This window comes from Panicum virgatum, chromosome 4N (genome assembly GCF_016808335.1).
Source record: "Panicum virgatum strain AP13 chromosome 4N, P.virgatum_v5, whole genome shotgun sequence".
NCBI classification, from domain to species: domain Eukaryota; kingdom Viridiplantae; phylum Streptophyta; class Magnoliopsida; order Poales; family Poaceae; genus Panicum; species Panicum virgatum.
In genome coordinates, this window is record NC_053148.1 from 32,952,602 (window position 1) to 32,965,381 (window position 12,780).

Genomic DNA, 12,780 nt, shown 5'->3' on the forward strand with positions numbered 1-12,780 from the left:
TGCTAGCTCCGGGACCCTCTGCTTCCAGTCGTCAGCTTCTTGGTTGGCGGTGTCGGATTGGATGCCGGTCTTCACTTGCTGCGGAGATGGCCAATGTGCTTGGGAGGCTGTTTACTCGGCTTCATTGTCTAGCAGTAAGTCTTCCTCCGCGGTCTCCACTTGTGGACTTCGTCGTTAGTGAAATGGCGGCTATTGGCTTGGCTCCGGTGGACTGCGGTGGCCGGGTAGGACACTCTCCACGCTGGGGGTTGCTGGTTGTAATTTGCAGTATTTCTAGGGTGTTTTTTTTGTAAAATTCCATAAATGTACTGTTCTATCTGGATAATACAGCCCAATTAGGGATCAGGCCCATTAAACTAACCCTAATGTGATGAATGAGAGAGATCATCACATGCTCAGATGGGCTTCGGAAACTGATTTTTTGAGTTGCGTATGAACTTCAAATTTAATGTGAATATAAGTTATTTAGAAAAAAATGAAATAGAAAGTTACAGAGCAAAAAAGAAGGTTCATGTCAGTCAGCAAGGGATGAGGAACTTGGCACGTCAGGTCCAAAATGGCGGGTCTCTTTGATGGGCCTGAAACCTGATACCTTTGTAGAGAAAGGCTCTCGATCAGTCCCAGCCATCCACGAACTGATGTGTTCGTTTGACTCCAGCCAACCAACCAACAATACTGTTTTTTCATATTAAATCAACACCAACCAGCAGATATCAGCCGGTCAGCAGTACTATTTCTTTATAATAAATCAATACCAGCCACCAACCACAACCATTCATAATAAATCAATACCAGCCACCAACCACAACCAAACGAACAGCAGAAACGCAGGGCGAACACAAGTCAGGTCAGCAGCTGGCGCGTGCGAACCAACGATGGATGATGGATCCCCATCCCCTGGCTTGTCGCTCTGATCGGAAGAACACATCGGGTTGGACAAGGAACGGCTCGGTTCCGCGGATAAGTTCTCCCGCGCGCACCCCGCTTCAGCTCCTGCGCCGTACCGTACTCGAGGGCAGACCAGACGTCCAGAGCAAAGTGCAGCACGCAGGATCGCGTTCCTGACGGCGACGGCAACTCAACTTTCGCTGGAGGAGAAACGAGGCTGGCTGGCTTCGTTCAAAGCACGGCGAGAGGAGAGGGAGCAGAAGGCTTGGCCAGCACCCAATGGAAAAGGACGTTCCTCCTTTTCCCCCTTGTGATGCACTGCAACAGCAACGCTCACTCGGGTTTCCTTTGTTTATTTCCGCCCCTGCGGCCCGCAGAGGAGTTTGACGCGGCGGGCCTGAATCTGAACTGACGCTGGATTTGTTTAGATGCGAAAAGTTTTGGATATACACTTTCGTTTGTATTTAGTAATTATTGTCTCGCCATGAGTTAACTAGGTTTAAAAGATTCGTCTCGCAAATTATAGTCAAACTGTGTAACTAGTTATTTTATTTTGTTACATTTAATACTTCGTGCATGCGTTTAAAGATTCGATGTGATGAGAAATCTTGTAAAATTTTAGAATTTTAGAATTTTGAAGGTATCTAAACAAGGAGGAAGCAATTCCTCTACTTCTTGCGCAGCCGATTCGATCGTCATGATTTTTTTTTTAGCAATCATGCGTTGCGGTCAGGTTGGGCGTCTGACCACGATCGATCGATCGAGTGGACCGCGGCCAACCCGAACCTGCAGTGTGCCGAGACCACCATCCACCAAGTAGGAGTAGCATTAGCAACGCTTGCTCCGTCCACACCGACGGGAAGGTCCCGCCGCATTATTTTCTTTTGCGCATCCAACCCAAACCAACTCAACAATTCTCCTCCAGTGCTCCGCGCACGGGGACATCGTGCTCTGCTCGCTCCCTCCACGCTGGCCGGACCAGATAGTTTGGCCCTCTCCCTCCCATCCATCCATCCATCCATCCAGCGAAACAAAAGACGACCCACTGCAACTAGGTGGATTGGATTGGATCCTCCTCCTTGCCCTGTACATGGTCCGGTTCCAACCCACCAAACACGTGGAACCGGCACCGTATCAAACCGTTTTGCATGCTCCCTACGGATTAGGTTTAGTCCGGGTTCTACTGCTTAACCCGGTGAGAGATAATGGCTGTGTTTAGATGGAGGGAAAAGGGGATGCGAAAAGTCACATCGGACACTGTAGCATACATATCACTTTTCATTTGTTTGTGGTAATTGTTGTCCTACCATAACCTAACTAGGCTCAAAAGATTCGTCTCGTCGTGTACATCAAAACTATGCAATTAGTTTTTTTATTTACTTACATTTAATACTCCATGCATGCGTCATTTGCTATATTTAATGTTTCGATGTGATGTCGATGTGATGGAAAGTTTGGAATTGGGGGGAGTTTTTTGGAACTAAACACAGTTAATAATGTGTTGTGGATCTCATTAGCATAATCGGCAGGTTGTCTTCAACTTCCGTCAGTCTCTCTGCCCTCCAAGCACCCCGCACTCCTCATGCTATGCGCGAGTCTTGCAGGCTGTGGCCGCCTCTCACTAGCACACTAGCGGCGATGTCCCCGTAGCAGAGGCTGCGCAGGCCTGCCTCGCTGCGCTCCGCTCGCCACCTTCCCGGCGCCCTCCGCTCGCCAGTTCGGCCGCTCATGGTGGTACAGAGCCTCCACTCCGCCCACGGCGGCGGCGCCGTTGAGCCCAACGTGTACGCGCCGCTCGCCGAGCGCTCCCGCCCGCACACTCCAGGTCGCAGCGGCACGTTGCCTCCGCTTCGCCCGCAGCGGCGGCGGTGGCCGCCGACCTCGGCGCCTCCGCTCCGCCCATGGTGGCGGCGTGCGTCGAGTTCAGCGTGTTTGTGCCAGGGATTACGTTACCGACCGGTCCGGCCAAGCCTAAGAATGGCAACGAGTCGGGTTCGGATCGGGTAGAGTCTCCGTGCACCCAAAACCGAAACCCGAACCCGAACCCGAAACCGAAACCGATTCGGGTGGAAATCCATCACAAAAAAATAAAAACCCGCGGATACCCGAAACCTGAATGGATATCCGAAACCCGCAGATAAATATACACATATTCACATGTATAAACAAGAGGCAACAAATAATAAATATTTTCATGACTCAACTTTCAATAAATTTAATAGTCTAAGTAAACAAATTATCATTAACATATTATAAAACATGAGTTTTAATTCCAAATAATTTATTTCGGATATCCATTGGATATCCACGGGTGGAAACCAAAATCCGAAACCGAATCCGAAACCAAACCCAAACCCGAACCTGAAAACCGTGGGCGAAAAACCAACACCAAACCCGAAAAACCGAAACCCGCGGATACCCGCACCGAACCCGATCCGCTGCCATCTCTAGCCAAGCCGGCGGGGTCCGGTACTGGTATACCGGACCGGTTTGGCCGGAAACAGGTCGAAGTCAAATTTGAATTTAAAATCTTTTGTGCAAACGGTTCGTACCGGTATACCGGCCGGTTAGACCGGTTTACCGGCCGGTTTGATCGGTTTACCGGCCGGTTTGACCGGTAACCGGCCAAATTCAATTTTTTTTGTTTAAATTCAAATGCCCGCAAAGTATACTAAATGAATGTTTGTATAACATGTTTTAGCCTAAATGAACCCTCCAACCCTCTTTTGTACTACTTTTACATTGTATTTGTATACTTTTGTATGCACGCTTTTTTTGTTTAACTTCAAATCCCGCAAACTATACTAAATGAACGAATTTTTAAGAAAATTTGACACCATTAGATTTGTCGCACCTTGAAGTATTTTTAGAATTTTTTTGGGAATTTTTCATTTTTTTGAATTCAATTTTAAATTTTGAATTTGGGCCGGTTTAAAAACCGGAACCGGGCCGGACCGGTTTGACCGGGGTCTGTGCCGCTCGGCGGGGGCTCCCGCCCGCCTGCAGCGGCGGTGGCCGCCAACCTCGGCGCCTCTGCTCCACCGCGGCGGGTCCGACGGTGTGATGCAGGCCTCGCTCGTGATGCCAGCTCGACGACAGCCTTGCATCTGCCAACAGCTCTGCTCCTTTCCCTAGCGGTGACCGCTCGACAGTCAATAGTTTTCTCGCGTCGAAACTTCACGATGCGCTTTGGGACTGTGGCAACCAGCATGCACGATGAATCCGTCGAAACCCATCTAAACTGTGGGTCTCAAACCGCTGAACCTGGCTCCATTGTGGGCTGGGCGGGTTGGTTTAGAAAACCCGCTAAACCGGGACCATGAACAGGGTGACCTCTCCTCATGGCCTGGGGGAGTGATTGCTCCACTGGAGCTGCATGCGTCGTGATTCTGACTGATCCTTCCGATGGAGCGAGACTGCGAGTGCTCGGTAGACTGTCTTCGAACCCTGCAACTATAGCAAACATGACACCATCTTGTGATACCAGAAACTGACAATAGGAAAAGAAGAAGAAGAAGGGGACACGATCCTCCTATGCATACTGGCTTCAGTGTTTCTAGCCGGCCAGCATGCAATTTTCACCACATATTGTTACATATTATATGTAAGTAAAGAAGATAAAATGAAAAAAAAAGCTGATGGGTTTGGCATTCATATTATCCATGCTAAGTGGGGGGAGTCGGTCTAGATCTCAATTAAGTTTTTAGCTTTGTTATAGGTGTTGCAATGGAGATGATACTACAGATACTCATAGTAGTACTTGCTAATATAGCTTTTGTTGGATAGTGAGGAATACGCTAATAGTATATGGCACAGCTCATATAGATCTGTGACCTATCCATATATAAGCAACTGCTGAAGTGAGCACCTAACTAACTCCATAAACAAAATAAGCCCCTACAAATTGCCGATCTTGCCCGCCTGCTTGCTCACTTGGAGGCGAAGTCACCAACAAAGCAAGCGAAGCGTCTCCCTCCGCGGCTCCGCCCCCCTCCCTCCCTCTCTCCTCTCTCTCTCTCTCTGCGTGTGCGTGCGAGCGCGAGCGCGAGCGCGTGCGTCCCTTCCCCGGCACGAGCGGCGCACACCGTCCCCGCCACGCCCACGCGCCGCTTCCCTTCCGGAAAATCTAAACCCCAGCGGGGCCGGCTGCCGGTCAGCGCCAGCCAGCCCACACCGACCCCGCCCCGACCTCCGCCGGCGATGCTGCCGCATCGCCGCCGCAGCAGCCGCCCGGGCTCCTCGCTCCCGCTCCTCGTCCTCGGCGCCCTGCTCCTGGCCGCGGCCGCCGCGTTCTCCCCCGCCGCCGCCGCCGCCGCCGAGGCCGCCGCCGGGCGCGAGGCCCGCGCGGGGAAGCAGGAGGCCGAGGCCCAGGCCGAGGCGGAGGCGCGCGGGGACCGGGTGGCCATCGCGGAGGCCGGCGGCGAGGTGGCGGCGCAGGGCAATGCCACGGACAACAAGGAGGGCAGCTTCGCCGACATGATCGACCGCGCGCTGGAGAAGGAGTTCCCCGAGTCCGAGGGCGAGCAGGGCGGCGGAGGTGCGTGGATCTGGCCACCCCCGTGGGATCTGGTTCTGAGGGTGCGGCGAGCGTGTCGGTGGCCGTCCTGGCCAGATCTCGGCCTCGGTGGTTGGAGCGTCTGGGGATTCTGGGGCGTTGAGAATGGAGGTCCCCGGGTTGGGTTTCGACTTGCTCGTGCTAATCTGTGCTCTGGTTTTGCAGAGACCGACCCTGGGAGCTTCAACAACACGGTCGCTGAGAAGCAGGTCAGTTCGTCGCGCCATTTTTCCCCCTGCGCTACCGTTTTGATTTATGAAACTACTTTAGATGCTGTCGGTTTTTTATTTCAGAAGATTGGATGCCTAGATTTGATGGAGTTGGGCTTTTGAACTGGGCTGTGGCTGAATACTACACTTTGAATCTGTTGTTATGATGCCTTGACCATGTTGTTAGTGTATTGTAATACCCAAGCATTCAATGGTCCATCCATGTGGCATCATTGTGTTGCTTTTGGTCCCTTTGGCCTAGTATGTAGTATGTAGCGTTTTGACTTGATGCACTTTGAATTGACATTTCCTAGTGCTCACGACAATGGCAATATTTTGGTTGGTATTTATTGTGTACTATACTTTGAAATAATAATAACAATTCGTATATGACTAAATGTTTATGGTGCAGATAAGCTACTGTTTAAGACAGTTAAAACTTGTTTATAGTACACCTAATCTGCTATAGGAAGACCTAGTTTTGGATACATTCCCTAGCTCTGTCCCCACTGGAATTCTGTTAGACGTCTGGTACCTCAAATAGATAAATATGGTTCCATTGCAATACTTTCTGATCGTCTTTACCACATTTGTTACTTTCTCAATTCTCAATATACTCTATTCTTCAATTTGAAGCATACCATATTATCTGCATGATGCCCATTGGCCTCAAGAAAAATGTAGTCACATCACCTATTTTCTCAGACAATAACATAGTGATTACTATTTGGATATTGTAGAACTTTAAACACATATATGCACCCTAGATTTACATAGCTGCAGTGCATTATTCATGTTTTTTCTAGTATTTGGAAATTTTTTTGTTCTTGCATATATCAAATATGTAATGCAAACTGATCATCTTGTTCCTTGTATTCAACTATTCATACCAGGGAGTTCTTGAAACTGTGGCTAGAAGAGTAACAAAGAAGAATGAGACCAAAGATAACAAGTATGCCACAAACCCACAGTTCAATTTTTTTTTTGATAGATGGAGTTAACCTTAGATTCAGAATCTGCAATAGAGCTTAAAGCTTGTGACTCCTTTCCCTCAAGGTCATTTCCCTTTAAGGAGGTTTTCTTGGATCGATCTGAGCAAGAGGATGTCCCGACATTGATTGATCGAAAGGTGCAACCACATAAACTGTTTGGTATTTTCTGCCAGTTTACTGCATATGCACCATACATGCAGGCACAGAGCTGAGGACATGATGTTATCGTTTGTTTACTAATAGTTCTGTGTTGCTCCTATCTTCACTCCAGGATAATGTTTTTATCATATCAAATCCAAAGTCAAAATACCCTGTGCTGCAGTTGGACCTTAGGTATGCTACTAAGTGCTCAGTGTTTGAGGCGATTAATGAAATATCTTTCCGTCATGTAAACTTGATTGTTAAATGTGTATTATAATATTATTGTAGGTTGATATCAGACCTTGTTGTTGTTATCGTGTCTGCCACGTGTGGTGGAATTGCCTTTGCTTGCCTTGGACAACCTGTGAGTACCCTACTTTTATTTTCTCTAATTTCTACATCATTATTAACAACTGGAAACATAACTTTTCAGTTTGAAATGATGCATATTGCAAGGTTAAGCTATGTAAATCTACAATTCAAAATATATTGCAGGTGATTACAGGTTATCTACTTGCAGGATCTATAATTGGGCCTGGAGGCTTTAGCTTTGTCAATGAAATGGTGCAAGTAAGGTGCTTTAACCTTTGTTGTTTGTTTTTTAAATGCTAAATCTCTTTGGCTTCCACATTTGGCATGCTCTTGTGCTAAGTTGTTCACTCATTAACTCTGTAACAACACCAGCTGCTTTGGATGTATACAATTAGTTTTAACAATATAAATTAGGGTACCTATGCCATTAATTTACTTCTGATGGTTTTGTACTTTGTATGGTTGTGGATGACCATTTTGGTTTTTTTGTCCTTTAATGATCATTAGTTGCACTTATTAGAACAAAGCTTTGTAACTTAAGGTTGAACTTATGGATCTGTTCTCTCTGTAAGCTGGTATAGTATAGTGAAACTTATTTCTGGTTAAGGATGAACAATAAAGTGAAACTTGTGCACCAGAGAGCTTGCCAGTCAGCTGGTGCTGAAATATATGTATGCTCGTACTGACTTAGAAAGTTCAAACAGATTTATTTTATGTATATGTGCAGGGCTCAGTTCTTAGTATATTTCTTTAGCATGGTAGTCAAATTTCTACTTGGATAATTTTTTGCTCCAGCTTCACCATTTCATACATCTCAGCTCATCTTGAATATTTTGCATATGAATTTGCACCTCCTTGACCTTCTGATTGCTGCTATTCTGTGCTGCTTATCCAGTAATGCGTTGATAGAGTTGACAAGATGTACATAAGTATTTCATGTTCTTAAGTATGACGTTTCTTACATTCCACTATTTCTTTTCCAGGTTGAAACAGTAGCCCAGTTTGGTGTGATATTTCTCCTATTTGCTTTGGGACTTGAGTTTTCTACTGCAAAGGTATTCTACCTTCAATATTCCTTGATACATTAAGTTGGTAAAACAATTTGTGATCAGAAGTTAACATATGTGGTGTTTTTACATTGCCTCAGCTTCGAGTTGTTCGTGCTGTTGCCGTCCTCGGAGGATTGCTCCAAATTATGCTGTTCATGTTTCTTTGTGGTATCTTGGCTACAGTATGTTTTCGTCTCTGTTGTCTACATTATGATTTACACTTTGGAGCTCTTTGTTTTGTACATTGTGTAAAGCTCGTTATCACACTCTCTTTGAATAACATCAGGTTCAATCATCCTGTGCACCATATGTCCAAGCATCAAATAATTAATTGCTTCATAAAATCTTATCCCAATAACTATATTTGTTGCACCCTTTGCTCGTTTGAACTTACTGCCAGTAAAAGTGACTACATCAAAAATATATACTAGAAGTAGCCTAGTCAAAAGCTTTCTGCAATGCGCTTCCCAGTGTTCTTGTGCAACAATTGATGCATTTTCCTTGCTAGGCATTTTTCTTTGTAGGATTATATTTCCTTGTGTTTTCTCCATTCTTTATTCCAAAGACCATTGCTCACAGATCTTTGTGTGGTGTGTATGCAGCTTTGTGGAGGCAAAACAAAAGAAGGTGTTTTCGTTGGCGTTCTTCTTTCTATGTCTTCAACGGCTGTGGTAAGTATCTGGCCAATCTCCTTGATTTAGACATTTAGTATTGCGAAATCATAGATCGAACTGACAAATTGGCAAAATGATGTTTGACCTCTTAATATAATATGCATTGGATGTTCTATCACTTGCAATTGCAATAAGCTCGTACTGTACATGTCATTTGTTGTCATTCTTGGTGCTGCCTATGTGCCATGTGCACTTGGTTATCTAATTGTTAAATAATGGCATCTCTTGTATATGAAGGTTTTAAAATTTCTGATGGAAAGAAACAGTATCAATGCTCTTCATGGCCAAGTCACAGTCGGGACGCTTATATTGCAGGTCTCGTCCTTCATCCTCTTTTTTTTTGCAAGATACCCTTGTTAAGAATTAATTAACTTTCAAGACTCTTAATATTTGTAAAAAATAAAGTCTTATATCTCAGTTTTATGACAAGATTCCTTATCCCTTCCCTCAGGATTGTGCTGTTGGTCTTCTGTTTGCACTTCTTCCAATTTTGAGTGGTACATCTGGGCTTCTTCATGGAGTTGCATCAATGACAAAGTCGTAAGTGCAGCATTTCCGTTCCCCTTTTGCCCTGAAATACTTGCCTTTATATTTTAGTTTTCTTTTACAATGAACTGGATGTTTTCTTTGTTTGTGCGTATGGCAACAACGCCTACCTTATTAGTTTATGATATGTTTTGCATCTTGCACTTGAAATTTGGACCTTTATTGCCAATTGCATTTTTTTTCTGTGAACCTGTAAAAGTATTATAGGATATAGTCAGCTGTTGAATCAATTTTTATGATACAAAACTTCTCAGGCTGGTGGTATTGATAACGTTCCTGGCCATTCTGTCTATCCTCTCCCGTACTGGCGTTCCTTGGTTTCTTAAACTGATGATAAGTCTTTCATCTCAGGTAAAGATTAATTGAGGGGCCAAAGCAGTACATATTTTTTACCGAGCAATTGTATTGAATTTATTCTTCTAAAACATTCTTTGCTGTAATTGTAATGATCTGGTTACTCTGCATTTCACACAGACAAATGAACTATACCAGCTGGCAGCAGTTGCATTCTGCTTGTTATTTGCTTGGGTGAGTTTCTGCTACTCATGAACTGTTACGCAGTGAAAACCTGTGCAGTAACATGGAAAACAATCTTTTCTTAATTCTTATAAATTGTGAGTATGCGCTTACATGTGATAAAACCTGTATGAAAGTCATGTTTAGATGGACCAGTATAGGTGTGCTGCAAATGCTAACTTCACTTTTGTAAATTTTGATTTAGCTTATCAATTTTAGTGAATATGTAATTCATATCGAACTGTTCATCTAGTACCTTTTCCGTTCCATTCAGATTGTAATTTTGTTTTTCACTAGTTACCTTTTTCAACTTACAGGCCATTCCTTCTTTTTTGTTGCATTGCTGGTTTACTCACGTACATGATGCATCTTTGTTCTTGTAGTCAGAAACTAATTTTAAGGGTATGTATTCCCAAATTTTGTTCACATGGGACCAACCTTCTATGATGCAGTGTAGTGATAAGTTGGGCCTCAGTCTTGAGTTGGGTTCATTCGCAGCTGGAGTAATGATATCAACGACAGACCTTGCACAACATACTCTGGAACAAGTAATTTATTACCTATACCTTGCATTTTGTTTTGCTTATCCCATTTTTTTCATACTTAAAAGTGGAACTACTATTTAGTTTGATCTTTCTTTTACTGCTCGTGCCAAATCATAGCTAGACCCTTGTAGTTAGTAATTCATTATATGTTCTCTTATTTCAGGTTTGTTCTTTCTGCAGATCGAACCTATCCGCAACTTTTTTGCTGCTCTTTTCCTTGCCAGCATTGGGATGCTAATTAATGTCCATTTCCTGTGGAACCATGTGGATATACTCCTTGCAGCTGTAATTTTGGTGATCACAGTAAAGACATTTATTGTTGCTATTGTCGTAAAAGGGTTTGGCTATAGCAACAAAACATCTCTTCTTGTAAGTCTTCCATCTCTGTCTGAATATGTGCACTCACACCTGCCATTGCTCATACAGTCAATTACCTCTTGTCTCTTTTATAGGTTGGCATGTCTCTTGCACAAATAGGAGAGTTCGCTTTTGTTCTACTTAGCCGTGCTTCAAGCATCCATCTGATTGAGGTTATTTCTTGATATTATGTTCCGTTTTTGTGTTTTACCATAGGCAAGCACCATGGTTATCCATTCATAGTGCAGCAAAACCTCTTAGTTTCTGGCTACTCCCGTCACTATCTTCTATCGTAGCCTTACATGTTTTGTGCTGAGAACTTAAAGCCAGGGGTAACTTACTCTTGTAAGCACTGGTGTACCATGAATTAACTTGCGATGGCTAAGCTTAACTTCAACATGCCTAATAAAGCGCATAAATATTTTGATTATATCAAAATATTAACTACTTATTATGCTTCCTTGTATAGTCTTGTGGGTACTAGTCCCTATTTGGTTGCCCACCCCCGATGAGGCAGCACCACTGTTTTTCAATTATTAAATTTTAGTTGGTGTTGATGGCGTCTGATAGCTGAATTGGTTTTCTACAGGGCAAGCTATACCTGCTTCTTCTTGGAACCACAGCACTTAGCTTGGTATTTGCATTATCTCCCCATTCCTTTTAAGCCATGCATTGTATCTCGATAAACATTAACATTCAAACTTTCAGCGCAAGTGAGACCAGCACATTTTGTAGGGAAATTTCATTCAAGAGAATAGTTTCTTTGTCATTTGACTCTGGAGAGTTGATTTCATATAATGCCATGGACAACAGTGAAACTACATGAGATATGCCACACATCAATTCTTTTGCAAACTTTTCCCCATTTTTACTTTATGAAAGGACACATGTGCCCATTGGGCCAGTACAATTAAGGGGCTTTTTGAGATAGTTTCACATTTTAAATGACAGTTTGTGAACAGCACCATTCTAACTGGCATTGCCTAAAAAATCTTGAGAACATCATGCCCGCCCTTTTGTCATTTGATTCATCCTAAACATATAAATGGGTTACTGACTCATGTGTACCTCTGCAGGTGACGACCCCTCTGCTATTCAAAATGATCCCAGCGATGGTCCACCTCGGGGTTCTTTTGAGATGGTTTTCTGTTGATAGCAATCAGGTGGGAGGTACACGTTCATATCAATTGAGTTCATCTATTGATTGTTTTACTACAGAAATGTTTGTCAATCAATTCATCGGTTCTTCCTTTTCAGTTGGGCCTGAAAAATGATGGCCTCCGCATCGATAGTGGCAAGCGCATCAATTTGATAGTCCAAGGATCACATGATTCATGACATTTGGCACACTGCAAGCTGTTTTTTTTGTACGGCTTAAGTTTACAAGCTCTGTAAAGTATTTTTGCCGTTCCGAAGAGTTTGTACCAGATATACAAGGGTGGTGGCAAGAGACTCAACTCTGATTTTTGCGCCCAGCGCAAGGTGTATCCTCCCCCCATCATGGCGGCTGCAAGGGCAATTTGGTTTGCCGTTTTTGAGAGCGCAGTGTCTGTGAATGATTGGTGAAGTGAGTGGTTGTCGACCCCAATTGAGGGTTTCATGTAACATAAGAATGTATGGTGATTAATTGATTGGATTAGCATGATAGGATGTAGGCCTGATCTTTATGCCCGTTGTATTCATTCAGCAAAACTGTGTATCATCACAACACGAAAAGTGTGTAACGACAAATAGCCATCAGATCACGAATTTTGTTATGTGAACAAAGCATTCAGTTACGTAACTTACGTCGGCTGATATTCTCATTAAGAAAGGCTTCTACATTCCCTGATCCAGAAACTCATTTGTTGGTGTACTAATTATATACATGTACCAAATGCTTGTACATAAGAATTGCTCCTTGGATTAGATAGCATCTTATACTTCGGTCGACAACCTGGATACTCCGGACATATGTTTGGACATTCGATCGACAACCTGGACATTTCTGGTATAT

General features: G+C 43.9%; 1 protein-coding gene across 6 annotated transcripts; it reads left to right on the forward strand.

Annotated features, from left to right (window-relative positions):
• The first annotated feature begins 4,819 nt into the window (after positions 1–4,819).
• LOC120670419 (K(+) efflux antiporter 4-like) lies at positions 4,820–12,615 on the forward strand. Of its 6 annotated transcripts, none has more exons than XR_005673199.1 (20): positions 4,820–5,425; positions 5,609–5,652; positions 6,546–6,604; positions 6,709–6,781; positions 6,916–6,977; positions 7,074–7,149; positions 7,281–7,355; positions 8,081–8,152; positions 8,245–8,328; positions 8,749–8,817; positions 9,058–9,135; positions 9,272–9,360; positions 9,621–9,717; positions 9,841–9,894; positions 10,335–10,430; positions 10,591–10,796; positions 10,880–10,957; positions 11,374–11,418; positions 11,861–11,954; positions 12,042–12,615. XR_005673199.1 is itself a non-coding variant. In XM_039950511.1 (20 exons), exons 1-20 carry the CDS (start codon positions 5,089–5,091, stop codon positions 12,056–12,058), a joined length of 1,797 nt encoding a protein of 598 aa, XP_039806445.1. In that variant the 5' UTR covers positions 4,825–5,088; the 3' UTR covers positions 12,059–12,615. The 6 variants fall into 6 exon arrangements, 5 of the variants coding, with proteins under 5 accessions (XP_039806446.1, XP_039806441.1, XP_039806445.1 ...); XM_039950511.1 differs by having other exon boundaries at positions 4,825–5,425; positions 9,049–9,135; positions 10,608–10,796; XM_039950510.1 differs by having other exon boundaries at positions 4,829–5,425; positions 10,608–10,796; positions 11,861–11,947.
• Positions 12,616–12,780: the final 165 nt, after the last annotated feature.